The sequence below is a fragment of the Salvelinus namaycush genome, chromosome 1, assembly GCF_016432855.1.
Source record: "Salvelinus namaycush isolate Seneca chromosome 1, SaNama_1.0, whole genome shotgun sequence".
NCBI classification, from domain to species: Eukaryota; Metazoa; Chordata; class Actinopteri; order Salmoniformes; family Salmonidae; genus Salvelinus; species Salvelinus namaycush.
Window position 1 is genome coordinate 73,447,815 of NC_052307.1, and position 16,966 is coordinate 73,464,780.

General features: G+C 42.8%; 1 protein-coding gene across 2 annotated transcripts in view; it reads left to right on the forward strand.

The window, feature by feature from the left end:
- The first annotated feature begins 559 nt into the window (after positions 1-559).
- The window catches only part of ppip5k1a (diphosphoinositol pentakisphosphate kinase 1a), a 44,082-nt gene continuing 27,675 nt past the window's right edge, over positions 560-16,966 (forward strand). Inside the window, exons 1-6 of one of the 2 annotated variants that reach the window (XM_038994447.1) lie at positions 560-662; positions 6,124-6,743; positions 8,696-8,891; positions 9,385-9,475; positions 10,005-10,090; positions 14,292-14,446. In XM_038994447.1, coding sequence (XP_038850375.1) covers positions 6,588-6,743; positions 8,696-8,891; positions 9,385-9,475; positions 10,005-10,090; positions 14,292-14,446 — 684 coding nt within the window. In that variant the 5' untranslated portion in view covers positions 560-662; positions 6,124-6,587. The remainder of the gene's footprint in view (positions 663-6,123; positions 6,744-8,695; positions 8,892-9,384; positions 9,476-10,004; positions 10,091-14,291; positions 14,447-16,966) is intronic. The other variant, XM_038994438.1, reaches the window with a different exon arrangement.

The following is a 16,966-nucleotide window of genomic DNA, read 5'->3' on the forward strand; positions in this document are numbered from 1 at the left end:
TTTCCGCCTATGATGGACAGTGATGGTGCAGAGATGGCAGGAGCAGTGGAATAAAGATACTAAGGGCAAGCATTTATTTCAAGTACAGAGGAAAGTCGGGGAGGGGAGTACGGCAGGAAGGGACAGAAGAGAGGAGGCTATTTTTTACAAGATTAAGGGTGAGACACAGCCGGTTAAATTAGACTTAAATGTGACAGGAAAGCATCCAACAGGAAAGTGTGATTATTGCCAGGAAACAGAGACCGTGAAGCATGTATTGCTACAGTGTGGGCAGTATCAGAGGGAAAGAGAGAGGCTGATATCTAGTATGAGGGAGAAGGGGATACAGGAAATTATTTTAAAGAGTGGATTGAGTAGAACGTCATTAGATATAGTCTCAAATATTTTCTATTTTTTAAGAGCAACGGGGCTGTCAGATAGGATTTAGTTTCTCTCTGTCTCACACTCCAGTACAGTAGGTGGCGGTAATGCACCACAACGTTGGATGCCAACCGCCGATAATCTCCACCGAAGAAGAAGTAGTAGTAGTAGGTGGCGATAATGCAACTTTTATTGGATGCCATCCACTGTTAAACCTCACCGAAGAAGAAGTGAGGTATCGCTTGAAAGCTGTCAAGGGGGAAAGAAGCGAAAAGACGTCAACAAAACGATCTAGCCACTTCGTAAGTAACTGGTCGCTTAATTATCATCGACAGTTATATTTCTGGTATAATGACTACAGTACTAGCTAGCTGAATCACGGGGGGCATGGATTACATACAAAAATGGTACGAATACAGACTTGATTACATAGCTAGCTAGCGTTACCAGTACTAGCTAGTACAGCCGGGTTAGCAAACGTAGCTAGCTAACGTTACTGTTATGTTTTTAGCTATCTAGCTATGATGCCAATAGTGTTATTTATTATTATTATTGCTCTGTTATTTAAGATAGCCTAGGTAGTTAACTATAGGTAGTATTATTCGAGGTGTTCGGATAAAATAGCTAACGTAGCTAGCTAATCTAACCTAACTTGCTGATTTATTCACACTAACGTTAGCTAGTTTTGATCATGGTTTTGAAGCCGACAACAAATTAAGTCTTCTCTCCCTGCTCTGTGGATAAGAGGGCCGAGGTTCAACCCTCATGTTGACACAACGACGTGTCAGGGCTTTAAAATAATAGGACAATCATCTCGCAAGATATAACATTGGTTTGATGAAAGACTACTGCGTGCATCTGTTTACAACTGTGTGTTCACTTAGCCCTATAAATAGTATGCGAAATTCATATTAATAACAAATATTTACATTTGGATGTAATTGTTTATTTATGTTATGCTTTAATAGACATTCATTACACACACAAAAATACTATATGTAAATGTTTATTAGTATCATGAATTTGGTCATGACTCTCAGTTCCATTACACATAAGTTATTGGACGAAGGTGTCTTCTGTATGGTGGAGTACATTTAAAAATATATATATATATTTATAATAAAACGTTAAATTGAGACACCTTTTTTGGGGTGGGAGGGGTAGTGTTCCCACACGGCCATATCTCCATGTTACACTGCGTGAATGTGGAAGACAGAGGGACCACCTGTGCTAATTAGCTATCTAGAATGCTCAGAACACCTGTGTGTAACGAAGGCAGCAAGAAACTTACTGGAAAATATTGTTGGCTGCAACGTATAAAGCCGTTTGAAACAGTGTACAGTAAGTGTATTTTGCATTTGTGAAATAATTGATCTGATATGAACGTAGAGGGCTTTATGTTTCTAGGACTGTATCGCAAGTGACAATTGATTCAAGTTTAGATGGAGTGATAGGCTGTTTTGGCTGTCAGTCAGTCTACCTCTGAAAATAACATATAAGGTCATTGGACCTCTAGGGGTAACGATAGGCTCCTTAAGAGTACATCATGGGCTAGAATTTGGCATACTGTTTATAGGACTAGTGTTCTGTGCAGCCATCAAGTCAGCAACATCAGATTGTTTTTATATTTAGCTAGTGAGTTGGTACATTCTTTGGTTACCTGACATTGATATGGAATAAGCTAAATCTTAATGAGCAAAGATTATTTTGTTTTAAAATTTCAACTCTATTGGACTCTACCTGTCCATTCATTGGATGCACCGCACAGGTACATAAAACCTATTTGTAAGTTTGTCTGATATGAGTCTTACTGTTAGCCAGTGTAGCCTAATGGCCCAAGAGAAACTAATAGCTCTCACCCCATGCTGCCCCTGCAGCCCTAAGTGAACAGGTGTAATAGAGGAGTTTAAACCCCAGCTCCAAAGCCCTGGGTAATCCCCTTAAGTTAACTAGGGAAAGAGTTTACTTTAAATAAACTGCATGCCAAGATGCAAAAGGGATTTTCCTTATGTTTACCTGGGTTTTAATCTAATACTATTTGATGCCATGTGTTACTGACTGTCCTCCATTGTTGACAGATCAAGACTGGTGTGTCTTTTACTTTGTTGTGCAGATTGATAGATTTGTGAAGATGAATCAACTCTCATTATGATTTTTCAGTTAGATTCTAGCCTATATGATTAGGCCATTTTTGAATGACCTCTGTTGGGGAACGTAGCCTAAACTAAAACATATATATGTGGTGGGCGGTTAGAATTGGATGTGAGATTTATTGTAGTCTATACGTGTCCTGCCGCTGTATGCCTAACTGTGCCATTACTCACATGGATAGCCTAAATTGTCTTTGAGCTTTTTCACGGCTAATAGTCACTGTAACGGCATCTAGCCTACCATTAGTAATGATGGCCAATGTACCATGGACTTTGCTACTTTCACACAGTCAGCAGAACTGAGCTTTGTATGGGAGTTGGGGGCAGATATCAAACAGCAGTGTTCTGTTTGTGCCTAGCTTTCATTTAGTCAGTGCTGGCAAGTACAGGATTTTGTGTTGACATTTCTGTCTCTCTATGATGTGATTTTAATGCAGCATCGTTCAAGTAGATAGAGTAATTAGACCTGACTAGTTCTACACACTCCCCTGCATTTCCTCGTCTACCCCTACCTTGTTCCGATATTGTAGGTAATCACGTTTTAGGCTTCTCCATTTTCTTCGCTAGGTTTTTTGTTGTTGACATGTCCAGGCATGTAAGATGCTTTTGTGCAATAATTAGGCAACATATTTTTTGAAGTAGCCTGACTAGGCTATTCTATAATACTCAGTCAGGCACAGAATATTAGTAACAGTATGTGAATAACAGCTCTCCTGATGGGAATCAACTGGCTGGATATTGTCTCTACAAGAGAGGCTTGTCTTCCAAAGTTCTGTATGATTTTGCAGGTTGTAATGAGTGGTAACAGCTAACCGAGAGCTTAGTAATCGGCGATGTAGGCCAGTGCTGCTCTGTCATGGGACACCGACCTGCAACCACAGTTCAGCGCTGATGTCAAATCATCCACACAACACATACAACAGATGTGTTCTTCCAGAGGTTTTCCAACCCCTGATTGCAGGATTTTGCTGATGTCAGGGCAGGCGGTGTAACATTTAGTGTTTGGGGGGGAATTGACGCTCCCTCATGCCACGGCTGTGTGCTCTTAACATATGAGCTTGGTCACACTCTGGGGCGTCGGACGCAGTGTCCAGTTTTAAAGAGCAATTATCAGTATGGAACTGGGCCTCTAGCCCCCCCCGTCGTAATATGGATGCTGTTGGGAATCCTATGGGCCAGTGGTTCCCAAACTTTTTATAGTCCCGTACCCCTTCAAACATTCAACCTCCAGCTGCGTACCCCCTCTAGCACCAGGGTCAGCGCACTCTCAAATGTTTTTTGCCATCATTGTAAGCCTGCCACACACATTATACAATGCATTTATTAAACATAAGAATGAGTGAGTTTGTCACAACCCGGTTCGTGGGAAGTGACAGAGCTCTTATAGGACCAGGGCACAAATAATAATAATACATTTTGGTCTTTATTTAACCATCTTACATATAAAACCTTATTTGTTCATCGCAGATTATGAGTAACTCACCACAGGTCAATGAGAAGGGTGTGCTTGAAAGGATGCTCATAACTCTGCAATGTTGGGTTGTATCGGAGAGTCTCAGCATTAAATCCTTTTCCACGCAGTCTGTGCCTGTATTCCGTTTTCATGCCAGTGCGGGCTGAGAATCCACTCACATAGGTACGTGGTTGCAAAGGGCATCAGTGTCTTAACAGCGTGATTTGCCAAGGCAGGAAACTCTGAGCGCAGCCCAATCCAGAAAATCTGGCAGTGGCTTCTGATTAAATTCAATTTTCACAGAACCGCTTGTTGTAATTTTCGATGAGGCTCTCTTGTTCAGATATCAGTAAGTGGATTGGAGGCAGGGGATGAAAGGGATAACGAATCCAGTTGTTTGTCATCCGTTTCAGGAAAGTAATTGCGCACGCAACTCACTCAGGTGCTTCGCTGTATCACATTTAACATTGTCCGTAAGCTTGAGTTAATTTGCACACAAAATCATACAATGATGGAAAGACCTGTGTGTTGTCCTTGTTAATGCAGACAGAGAAGAACTCCAACTTCTTAATCATAGCCTCAATTGTGTCCCGCACATTGAATATAGTTGCGGAGAGTCCCTGTAATCCTAGATTCAGATCATTTAGGCGATAAAAAACATCACCCATGTAGGCCAGTCATGTGAGAAACTCGTCATCATGCAACCAGTCAGTGAAAATTATGGTCAGTAAAAACTTTAAGCTTGTTTCTCAATTTAAAAAAACGTGTCAATACTTTGCCCCTTGATAACCAGCGCACTTCTGTATGTTGTAAAAGCGTTACATGGTCACTGTCCATATCATTGCGTTGTGCAGAAAATACACGAGTTCAGGGGCCTTGCTTTAAAAAAGTTTACCATTTTCACTGTAGTGTCCAAAACGTATTTCCCTTGGCAGCAAGAGCCTCTCAGTGGATGCTGCAGTGTACCCAAGTGGCGTCGGGAGCAACTGCTTGCACGTACGTTACCACTCCACTATGTCTCCCTGTCATGGCTTTTCTGCCATCAGCACAGATACCAACACATCTTGACCACCAAAGTCCATTTGATGTCACAAAGCTGTGCAATACTTCAAAAAATCCTCTCCTGGTTTGCAGAAGAGGATGTCTTCCTTAATTGACAACCCATAAACGTAACGTACACATACCAGGAGCTGTGCCAGGCCCACCACGTCTGACTTATCCAGCTGTAACACATAGAATTCACTGGCTTGTACGCCAAGCAATAATTGTTTCAAAACATCTCCTGCCATGTCACTGATGCGTCGTGAAACAGTGTGTTGTTTGATGAAGGAATTGTCTGTATTTTTTTTGCCTTCTCTCCCAGCATTGTCCCAGCCATATCTGCGGCAGCAGGAATAGTTAAGTCCTCCACAATAGTATGGAGCTTGCCTGTCCTAGCCACTCGGTAGCTCACCATATAAGACGCTTCTAGCACCTTCTTATTAATGGTATCTGTTGTTTTTATACATGTCTTACTACTTGAAAGTCATCTTAATTCTCGCTCAAAGAACACCTGTGGCTTATTTTTTAAATTGGCATGTTTTGTTTCTAAATGTCTGCGCAAGAGTGAAGGTTTCATTGAGTTGTGAGAGTACTTTTGCACATATACTGTAACACACTGTGGCTGAGGAAAGGCACTACTCCCAATATAAGTGAACCCCAAATCAATGTAGTTCTCATCATATTTGTGCCTCTTCGATCGTCCAACTTCATTGTCTGTTCGGTGCTTTCCCTGGTAAGGGGGCAGTAGCTCTTCGGCTGCATCAGATTCACTACTGTCAGTGACCATGCTAGCTGGTCTAACACATGTAGAATTACTGATGCTAGCATTGGATGTGCTCGTGGAAGCAGAACAACTTGTGTCGTCGACAGGTGCAGGTGTAGTACTGCTGGTAGTAGCAGTACTACCAGTAGAGCTGGTATGTGTCTCTATGGATGCAGGCCTTACTAAATGGACTGTTTGAAAATGTGAATTATTATTAGTTTATTTCAACTTTTTTATTGATTTTTGTAGTTACATGTGAATCACATTTTTATTTGGCGTACCCCTGACAGCATTGCGTGTTCCCCTGGGGTACCTGCTATTGAATATCCTCTATAATCTCTCTGTTTCATTTCTAGACTCTGTCAATCTTGGACAAGCATAGAGGAATGGGCTGTGGTCCCATTATAGTTGGATCTACCCCTACTAGTCCTGAGACCACACAAGGAGCCCAGCCCCAGGCCAGGCCCGAAACATGAGATCTTTAACCGCTGAGTAAAGAATGAGGCCTCAGCAACCCCACCCCAGAAACACCATCACCACTACTACTAACATAGTCTGTCACACACCTATTACAACTTAACCCTCAACACATGCCCCCTGCCCCAGAACCAGCTCTTGTATCCCCTTCCCTTCCTCACCCAACCCCATTCCACCCCCAACCCAAAACACCCCACAGAGCAGTTTAGCCCACCTCGAGACTTGAGTCACCAGCCAATCAGCTCCTAGTAGGCCCTGTGCGCCTCCATCGGCGGCCCTCCCCGGCGGTGTGTTGGTGTGCGATGGCGCGGCGGGACGCTGAGGGCTGCCGCCGGGGATTGTGATGTCAGAGCCCGCCAGCCCGGGCGAGAGCCAGCACGGCGCTCCCAGATTCTTCGTGGGCTGCGAGGACGATGAGAGCGAGGGCCTGGAGGACTACGACGGCTGCAGCATGAGGACAAACATGGAGCTTTACGAGGACGACGAGGACACAGACTCGGTGAGACCGCATGAGACGAGACTACACAAGATTACATCAGGCCTCATGATGTCACATATGAATCACCCGCATGAAAGTACATTAGACAACTGGCCCTGATATGGTAACCTCCATTACTATTACAGTTGAAGTCAGAAGTTTACATACACTTAGGTTGGAGTCATTAAAACTCGTTTTTCAACCACTCCACAAATTTCTTGTTTACAAACTATAGTTTTGGCAAGTCGGTTAGGACATCTACTTTGTGCATGACAAGTCATTTCTCCAACAATTGTTTACAGACAGATTATTTCACTTATAATTCACTGTCTCACAATTCCAGTGGGTCAGAAGTTAGCATACACTAAGTTGACTGTGCCTTTAAACAACTTGGAAAATTCCAGAAAATGATGTCATGGCTTTATAAGCTTGTGATAGGCTAATTGACATCATTTGAGTCAATTGGAAGTGTACCTGTGGGTGTATTTCAAGGTCTACCTTCAAACTCGGTGCCTCTTTGCTTGACATCATGGGAAAATCACAAGAAATCAGCCAAGACCTCAGGGGGAAAAAGTCTGGTTCATCCTTGGGAGCAATTTCTGCCTGAAGGTATCACGTTCATCTGTACAAACAATAGTATGCAAGTATAAACACCATGGGACCACGCAGTCGTCATATCGCTCAGGAAGGAGACTCGTTCTGTCTCCTACAGATGAATGTACTTTGGTGCGAAAAGTGCAAATCAATCCCAGAACAACAGCAAAGGACCTTGTGAAGATGCTGGAGGAAACAGGTACAAAAGTATTTCTATCCACAGTAAAACGAGTCCTATATCAACATAACCTGAAAGGCCGCTCAGCAAGGAAGAAGCCACTGCTCCAAAACAGCCATAAAAATGCCAGACTACGGTTTGCAACTGCACATGGGGACAAAGATTGTACTTTTTGGAGAAATTACCTCTGGTCTGATGAAACAAAAATAGAACTGTTTGGCCATAATGACCATCGTTATGTTTGGAGGGAAAAGGGGGAGGCTTGTAAGTTGAAGAACACCATCTCAACCGTGAAGCACGTGGGTGGCAGCATCATGTTGTGGGGGTGCTTTGCTGCAGGAGGGACTGGTGCTCTTCACAAAATAGATTGCATCACGAGGAGGAAAATGATGTGGATATATTGAAGCAACATCTCAAGACATCAGTCAGGAAGTTAAAGCTTGCTCGCAAATGGATCTTCCAAATGGACAATGACCCCAAGCATACTTCCAAAGTTGTGGAAAAATGGCTTAAGGACAACAAAGTCAAGGTATTGGAGTGGCAATCACAAAGCCCTGACCTCAATCATATAGTAAATTTGTGGTCAGAACTGAGAAAGCGTGTGCGAGCAAGGAGGCCTACAATCCTGACTCAGTTACACCAGCTCTGTCAGGAGGAATGGGCCAAAATTCACCCAACTTATTGTGAGAGGCTACCTGAAACGTTGGACCCAAGTTAAACAATTTAAAGGCAATGCTACCAAATACTAATTGAGCGTATGTCAACTTCTGACCCACTGGGAATTTGATGAAAGAAATAAAAGCTGAAATAAATCCTTCTCTCTCTTATTATTCTGACATTTCACATTCTTAAAATAAAGTGGTGATCCTAACTGACCAGGGAATAATTTACTAGGATTAAATGTCAGGAATTGTGAAAAACTGAGTTTAAATGTATTTGGCTAAGGTGTATGTAAACTTCTGACTTCAACTGTAGATACCATCACAATGGAGGCTACAGATATTAGGGCTAATTCCACAGCACAAGATCATGTAAGGCCGCATGAGACTGCATGAGACTACTCAACCGTAAAGCACTTTTGTGACAACTGTTGATCCATTTCATGGACTAGTTGGTTGACTGGTTGTAAAGCTACTCAAGACTGTCGTCAATAGACAAAGTAGCCTAACTCAATAAAGTGATCTCCCTCCCTCCCTCTCAGCCCCCGGAGAGACAGATCGTGGTGGGGATCTGTTCCATGATGAAGAAGTCCAAGTCTAAGCCCATGACCCAGATCCTGGAGCGGCTGTGCAGGTTTGAGTACATCACTGTGGTCATCTTCCCCGAGGACGTCATTCTCAACGAGCCCGTGGACAAATGGCCCCTGTGTGACTGCCTCGTCTCCTTCCACTCCAAAGGTGGAATACACACACACACACACACACACACACACACACACACACACACACACACACACACACACCAACTCTGTTCGCTGATGAAATAACTGTATTCAACTAAATTACCCCACCCATTATTCTATAGTCCAAAAAGTGATTACACATATTTAAACACAGTCACATGCTACTACATCATACACACACACACACAGCCCGTTCTCGTACCACGCTGTGTCAGCATTACTCGTCTTTAACCCAGCTTGAGTAATTCTGTCTGACACCACAACAGCCTGTTTTGACTATGTGACTAAATTTGCAACCATTGATTTTAGCAAAATGTTGGAGAAACCCAGTTGAACAATGTTTGCCCACTGGACTGTGTTCATTTCAATTACTTTCACTTGTCTGTCTTCATTAATGTGTCCCATTCTTGCCCCTGGCGAAGTTTGCACATACTGTGTGGCCTGCGTACAGGATTTGCTAACAGTTGGTTTTGCATTTGAATTTGTAGGATTCCCGCTGGACAAGGCAGTGAGCTACGCCAATCTCCGAAACCCACTGCTCATCAATGACCTGAACACACAGTACTACATACAGGACAGGTACAACCAAAACTAGAGATGCATACTGTAGGGTTGTCATGACAACAGTATCACGATACTCCGATTCAGAAGTATCATGGCAAGCTAATAAAACAAGAAGCAGACTTCATTTCTTGTGGAAAACAGTCCTGATGTTGGGAAACAAACAGCCTTACTCTGTCACCCAGAGTCATGTGTTTATTATCCAAGCAATAGGACACACTATTTACCATATTTGCCATGTATCGGGACAACCCTAGCGTTCTGTATAGAGAGGTGTAGCTATCACAGAGCATCATGGTTAATACTGTGCGGTTCTGGAGGTCTTATGTGGAATAATGATGTTATATTGCTATTATGGTGATTACTGGTGGTGATGTGTGACCAGCATTGTTTGGACTGGTGTCACGTGGTGATGTGTGACCAGCATTGTTTGGACTGGTGTCACGTGGTGACGTGTGCAGTCTTAGATATACAGTGTTCATGTTAAGTGAGATGGCTGACTATCTCTCACTTGAATGCTGAATGTTATGTTTTGTCTGTTTTGTAGGAGGGAGGTGTATCGTATCCTGCAGCAGGAAGGCATCGATCTGCCACGCTACGCTGTGCTGAACCGTGACCCAGATAAACCAGACGGTCAGTGTGCGGTCCCCAAAGGTCAAGCGTTGACAGTCCCATCAGGAATGGTCAATATTCTGTCCCTGTCGCCTCTACTGGTGCTATAGCTTTCTTGTCACTCTTAAAACCTTGTACCTTTTTCACAATACTGAGCCGAGCTGTACTGTGTTGGGCTGGCCTGGTTATCCATCCACCACAGTTGCTGGAACAGCTAGAAAGGACATTGTGAAAATAAAATAACTGAGCCAGTACAGTTCTTGTTCTCGGCCCTGTAGTGTAAATCAGTCATTAGGGTTCCAAGATAACTGGGCGTGTTACACTACCGTTCAAAAGTTTGGGGTCACTTAGAAATGTCCTTGTTTTTTTGAAAGGAAAGCAATTTTTTTTGTCCATTTTAAAATAACATCAAATTGATCATAAATACAGTGTAGACATTGTTAATGTTGTAAATGACTTGTAGCTGGAAATGTCTGTTTATTCTTTACATTTTTTTAATGGAATATCTACATAGGCGTACAGAGGCCCATTATCAGCAACCATCACTCCTGTGTTCCAATGGCACGTTGTGTTAGCTAATCCAAGTTTCGCATTTTAAAAGGCTAATTGATCATAAGAAAACCCTTTTGCAATTATGTTAGCACAGCTGAAAACTGTTGTGCTGTTTAAAGAAGCAAGAGACTAGTTGAGTATCTAGAGCATCAGCATTTATGGGTTCGATTACAGGCTCAAAATGGCCAGAAACAAAGACCTTTCTTCTGAAACTCGTTAGTCTATTTTTGTTCTGAGAAATGAAGGCGAGAAATTGCCAAGAAACTGAAGATCTCGTACAACGCTGTGTACTACTCCCTTCACAGAACAGCGCAAACAGGCTCTAACCAGAATAGAAAGAGGATTGGGAGGCCCCGGTGCACAACTGAGCAAGAGGACAAGTACATTAGTGTCTAGTTTGAGAAACAGACGCCTCACAAGTCCTCAACTGGCAGCTTCATTAAATAGTACCCACAAAACACCAGTCTCAATGGCAACAGGGATGCTGGGATGCTGGCCTTCTAGGCAGCGTTGCAAAGAAAAAGCCATATCTCAGACTGGCCAATAAAAATAAAAGATTAAGACTGACAAAAGAACAGACACTGGACAGAGGAACTCTGCCTAGAATGCCAGCATCCCGGAGTCGCCCCTCCACACCTCCCAATTCATCGAGCCATGGACTCAACAAGGTGTCTAAAGCGTTCCACAGGGAGGCTGGCCCGTTGTCTCACAGTTCAGAGGCTCCCATACTTACCCCTGTGCGTCTTAGGCAGGATGTATTTCTCACTACTTACATAGTGTTGTATTCTCCCCAGGAACTTATACAGTATATCACATAGAACAAACATAATATCTCTGACATGTGGAATAAGGAATCATGTAAGCTCCATTTCTGACATTTGTTCAACGTTCCCCAAATGACTGATTGGTTGAAATAAGTTGATAGTAAGAAGATTGTGGGATCTGTACTGTTAGATTTCAGTGCAGTCTTTGATATTATTGACCCTAACTGTTGTTGAAAAACGTATGTGTTATGGCTTTTCAACCTTTGCCATATTGTGGATTCAGAGCTATCTATCTAATAGAACTCAAAGGGTTTTCTTTAATGGAAGCGTCAAACATGTAAAGTGTGGTGTAACACAGGGCAGCTCTCTAGGCCCTCTACTCTATTTTTTCCAATGACCTGCCACTGGCATTAAACAACGCATGTGTGTCCATGTATGTTGATGATTCAACCATATACACCTCAGCAACCACAGCTTATGAAGTCACTGAAACCCTTAACAAAGAGTTGCAGTCTGTTTTGGAATGGGTGGCCAGTAATAAACTGGTCCTGAACATCTCTAAAACTAAGAGCATTGTATTTGGTACAACTCATTCCCTAAGTTCTAGACCTCAGCTGAGGTCTAGAAATGAATGGTGTGGCTGTTGAACAAGTTGAGGAGACTAAACTACTTGGCGCTACCTTAGATTGTAAACTGTCATAGTCAAAACCTATAGATTCAATGGTTGTAAAGATGGGGAGAGGTCTGTCTGTAATAAAGAGATGCTCTACTTTTTTGACACCACACTCTAAAAAGCCAGTTCTGCAGGCTCTAGTTTTGTCTAATCTTGATTATTGTCCAGTGCTGCAAGGAAAGACCTAGTTAAGCTGCAGCTGGCCCAGAACAGAGCGGCAAGTCTTGCTCTTCATTGTAATCAGAGGGCTGATATAAATACTATGCATGCCAGTCTCTCTTGGCTAAGAGTTAAGGATAGACTGACTGCATTACTTATTTTTATGTAAAACAATGTGTTGAAAATTCCAAATTGTTTGCATAGTCGACTTACACACAGCTGTGACACACACTTTACCCACCAGACATGCCACCAGGGGTCTTTTCACAGTCCACAAATCGGAAAAAAAATCAAGAAAGTGTACAGTATTATGTAGAGCCATTATTGCATGGAACTCCGTTCCATCTCATATTGCTCAAATAATCAGCAAACCTGGTTTAAAAAAACGATAAAGGAACGCCTTTCCCCTATTTGACCTAGATAGTTTGTGTGTATGCGTTGATATGTAGGCTACATGTGCCTTTTTTTAAACAAAAGAGCAAGATACATTTATTTTGAAAACAGCAGTCGATCATCATCATGTCACCAGAATAAGACCCTCAATATTTATTGGAAAGGAGCATCAAGCTCATCACTGTGCACTTTCACCACCCTGTGAAATTCATCAACTTATTTCATCTGTAGCCTAATACACTGCATGCTTTCCCATGTCGTAGTGGGAGGACCACACAGCATATCATTGTGTGACTTCATATGTTATTATATGTTTGCGCATAAAGGTTTTCCCTTTGCCATTTCTCGCATAATACATTTTACAGACATACAAATATCTCACTTTGTCTAGCGAATCTTGTTTTGTCGACATTTGAAAAATGTACCAACAAATTAGCAGTTTCCTTCAGGCCTTTTTTTTTATCTGACATGTACTTTACTCGCATAAAAAGGTTGGATGGAAACCTGGTTATAGTCAGAAAGAATAAAACCACTTTCCAGTGAGGTCTCGGTTTTTCTCTCTTCTGGGTATAAACACCAGACAGACTTCTCCAGCCTTAGACCATCACTGCCTTGGGAGGATGTCGGACAATGTCCCAAATGGCATCCTATTCCCTTCATCCCTATGGGCACTGGTCAAAGGTAGTGCACTATATAGGGAATAGGGTGCCATTTGGGACACTGACTTGGTTTACTTTGGTTCCTGTGGTAAATATCGCAGCTAATGAGGAGCAGTTATGAGTGTGTCTTAGGTTGTGAGCATACTGTGATTATATCTGAGTGTGGTGACTTGGAGGCCATTCATTTTCCCTTTTAATACTCTGATTGAACACAGTCCCGCAAGGTAGAGTTCACTAGATGGGTTATATCTTCTTCATCCCTGATGGGTGTAATGGCGGTAGAATAGCGACCTCCATTTACAGTTTAGAAGTCACGCCAGTAGATGTAACAACAAGAGCCTGATCTTCATGACTAATGTTCAAACTTAGTCTATCAAGGTTTTTGTCAAAATCTTCTAAAATGTTAGAACCCTTTCTCAGTAAAGGTAGAGCTGTCAGTTAGTGTTGTCATGATACTTGATTTTCAATGTCAAAAAAAGAACATGAAGCAGACTCCACTCAATGGTCCTTTTAAGAACCTGCTTTATGTCAAATACTGTGTGCTGTAGCTTGAAGAGTAAACACGTGACTAGCTGTTAGTTTCTAACATTAGGACTCTGATTTCCTCAGGGACTTCAGTCTGCTTAATGCTTTGTTTGCTTGCCATGATACTTTGAGAATTTTGATAAAACAACACTATTCAGTGTATGAGGGCATAGTTGTACGGACTGTCAATGGTATACTAAGACATGTAATTGTCTGTTTTTGAAACCGGGACTATGTAATGTACTGGTTCAACTGGTTGAATCATACTATTTACAGTTGAAAGGGCTGACCATCGTCTGAATATGACGATGAACTGACAATATGCACCTGGTTCGTATTCACTACAAACTGAATGGAAGAAATGGACCGAAACTAGGAGGGGCTAACGGAACTTGTCCAATAAAACACATTTTCTTTGTATAATGTTTTCTGTTGCAAAACATTTAGCTGCGGTGTGCACTAATGATTACAACTTTGTATTTGTGTGTCTTCCCCAGAGTGTAACCTGGTCGAGGGAGAAGACCATGTGGAGGTGAATGGGGAGGTGTTCCCTAAACCCTTTGTGGAGAAACCCGTCTGTGCTGAAGACCACAACGTCTACATCTACTACCCCACCTCAGCGGGAGGGGGAAGCCAGCGCCTCTTCAGAAAGGTCACATTCTGATCCCTAAGCCGTTAACCCCTTCAAAAATGACTCCAATCCGTTCCTCTGTCTAACCCACATGGGAAAGGCCCTGGGGTAGCTTTTTGACCAGGCTTCTTTCTCGCTCACACTTCCTATCCTCCCCCGACCGAAGGGTTCCTCTTAGCCATAATGGCACTTATTCTAAAGCACATTAAGGGTACTGAAATAGGTGAAGCCACACCAGGCACTCACTCTGGCTGGGCTCATCAACCAGGCAGGAACACGATGACATTAGAGCTGTGTCGACACTTGACATGCAACCTCTGCTATCAGATTACGAAGATTGCATTGAAAAGACAGGTGGTCGTGTGGTCAGATTGTGTTCAGATCTGGCTGACCACTTCAGGAGGTGGTCAGGGATGCATTGTGTGTGGATTTCTCCTCAGTCTGGACGCAATCAGGCTACCGAAAGCGCATACAGTGGGCAACGTAATCAGCAGTCCGCCCACAGGTCTCCAGAAATGGTGTGTTTAGGGAGCGAGAGGCACTTTTTGTCATTAAACATGGGAGGAAATGCGTTCTTAGCATGTGAGGAACGTGTTTGCTGGCTTCAAATGCTAGCCAGCTAGCTTTATTTAGAAAAAAATATTTTTGGTTTGGCTAGAGTTATGCTAACCTCTTTGTAATCCCTTTAACGTTGCTTTCTGGCTAGTTAGAGGTTAGCTACAGTAGTTGGCTACTGCCATCCAGTTGTTGTTATCAGATTTAGCTGGTTCCACCGTTTGCAGAATCCATACATGCATTTGAGTATTACGTGGGAAAAGGGAATCCAGACACAATGTGGACACGGTAGACACATTTAAATGTCGGCCTAGAATTCCATGATCAGAACTCTAATCAGAATACAAAAGCTGCATGAACTGTCAAGTGTAGACACGGCCTAGGTTTTATCTAGTATGCGTCCCAAATGGCACCCTATTCCCAATATAGTGCGACGCTTATGACCAGAGCCTTATGGGCCCTTGTAGTGCACTACATAGGGAAGCAGGGTGCCATTTGGGATGCAGACCTCCTATTCTGACAGAGGGAGGAGAACAACCATCACTTTACTACAACAGTGTTTTCAAATGACCCCAATGTCAAACAAAGAAAAGGAACCTGTTGTCTGTAGAGCTCCGAGGTAGGATTGTTTCAAGGCACAGATCTGGGGAAGGGTACCAAAACATTTCTGGATGAAGTTTGGAACCACCAAGACTCTTCCTAGAGCTGACTGCCCGGCCAAACTTAGCAATCGGGGGAGAAGGGTCTTGGTCAGGGAGGTGAACAAGAACCCGATGGTCACTCTGACAGAGCTCCAGAGTTCCTCTGTGTAGATGGGAGAACCTTCCAGAAGGACAACCATCTCTGCAGCACTCCACCAATAAGGCCTTTATGGTAGAGTGGCCAGATGGAAGCTACTCCTCAGTAAAAGGCACCTAAATGACTCTGACCATGAGAAACAAGATTGAACTCTTTGGCTTGAGTGCCAAGCGTCACTCTGTTGGAAACCTGGCACCATCCCTACGGTAAAGCATGGTGGTAGCAGCATCATGCTGTGGGGATGTTTTTCAGTGGCAAGGACTGGGAGTCTAGTCAGGATCGAGGGAAAGATGAACGGAGCAAAGTACAGAGAACCTTGATGAAAACCTTCTCCAGAGTGCTCAGGACCTCAGACTGGGGCGAAGGTTCACCTTCCAACAGGACAACGACCCTAAGCACACAGCCTGGAGAGACCTGAAAATAGCTGTGCAGCAACGCTCCCCATCCAACCTGACAGAGCTTGAGAGGATCTGCAGAGAAGAATGGGAGAAACTCCCCAAATACAGGTGTGCCAAGCTTGTAGCATCATACCCAATAAGACTCGAGGCTGTAATCGCTGCCAAAGGAACTTCAACAAAGTACTGAGTAAAGGGTCTGAATACTTATGTAAATGTGATATTTCATTTTTTATTATTAAACTGTTTTTGCTTTGTCATTATGAGGTACTGTGTGTAGATTGAGGGGAATTTAAAAAAATCTATTTTAGAATGAAGCTGTTACCTAACAAAACGTGGAAAAAGTCAAGGGGTCTGAATACTTTCCGAATGCACTGTAGATGATAGAACTAAAGGTAATGTAAAGATGGTTTAGTTTGTGTCTTTTTAGGCATAACATTCTTAAAGGGATACTTCAAGATTTTGTCATCTAGGTACAGATCTAGGATCAACTCCCCAATCATAACCTTAACCATTAGTGGGAAAAATGCTAAACTGACCCAAGATCAGTGTCTTCACCTTACAATATTAATAGTAATACATAGTCCTCCAAATATACAGCTCATTGAAATTCTATTTGACTCAGTCTGTTTTATTCAGTGTGATCTCACCTCACATTCTCAGAGGGCTTTCGGGACTGTTTAACCTGTCATAAAACGGGCCAATGTTTTTGTCATGATTTATAACCATTCGATCCCAATAGCTGATTTTATCACACACATTATTGGCATCCCTCTCAATCCCAGTCGATTGT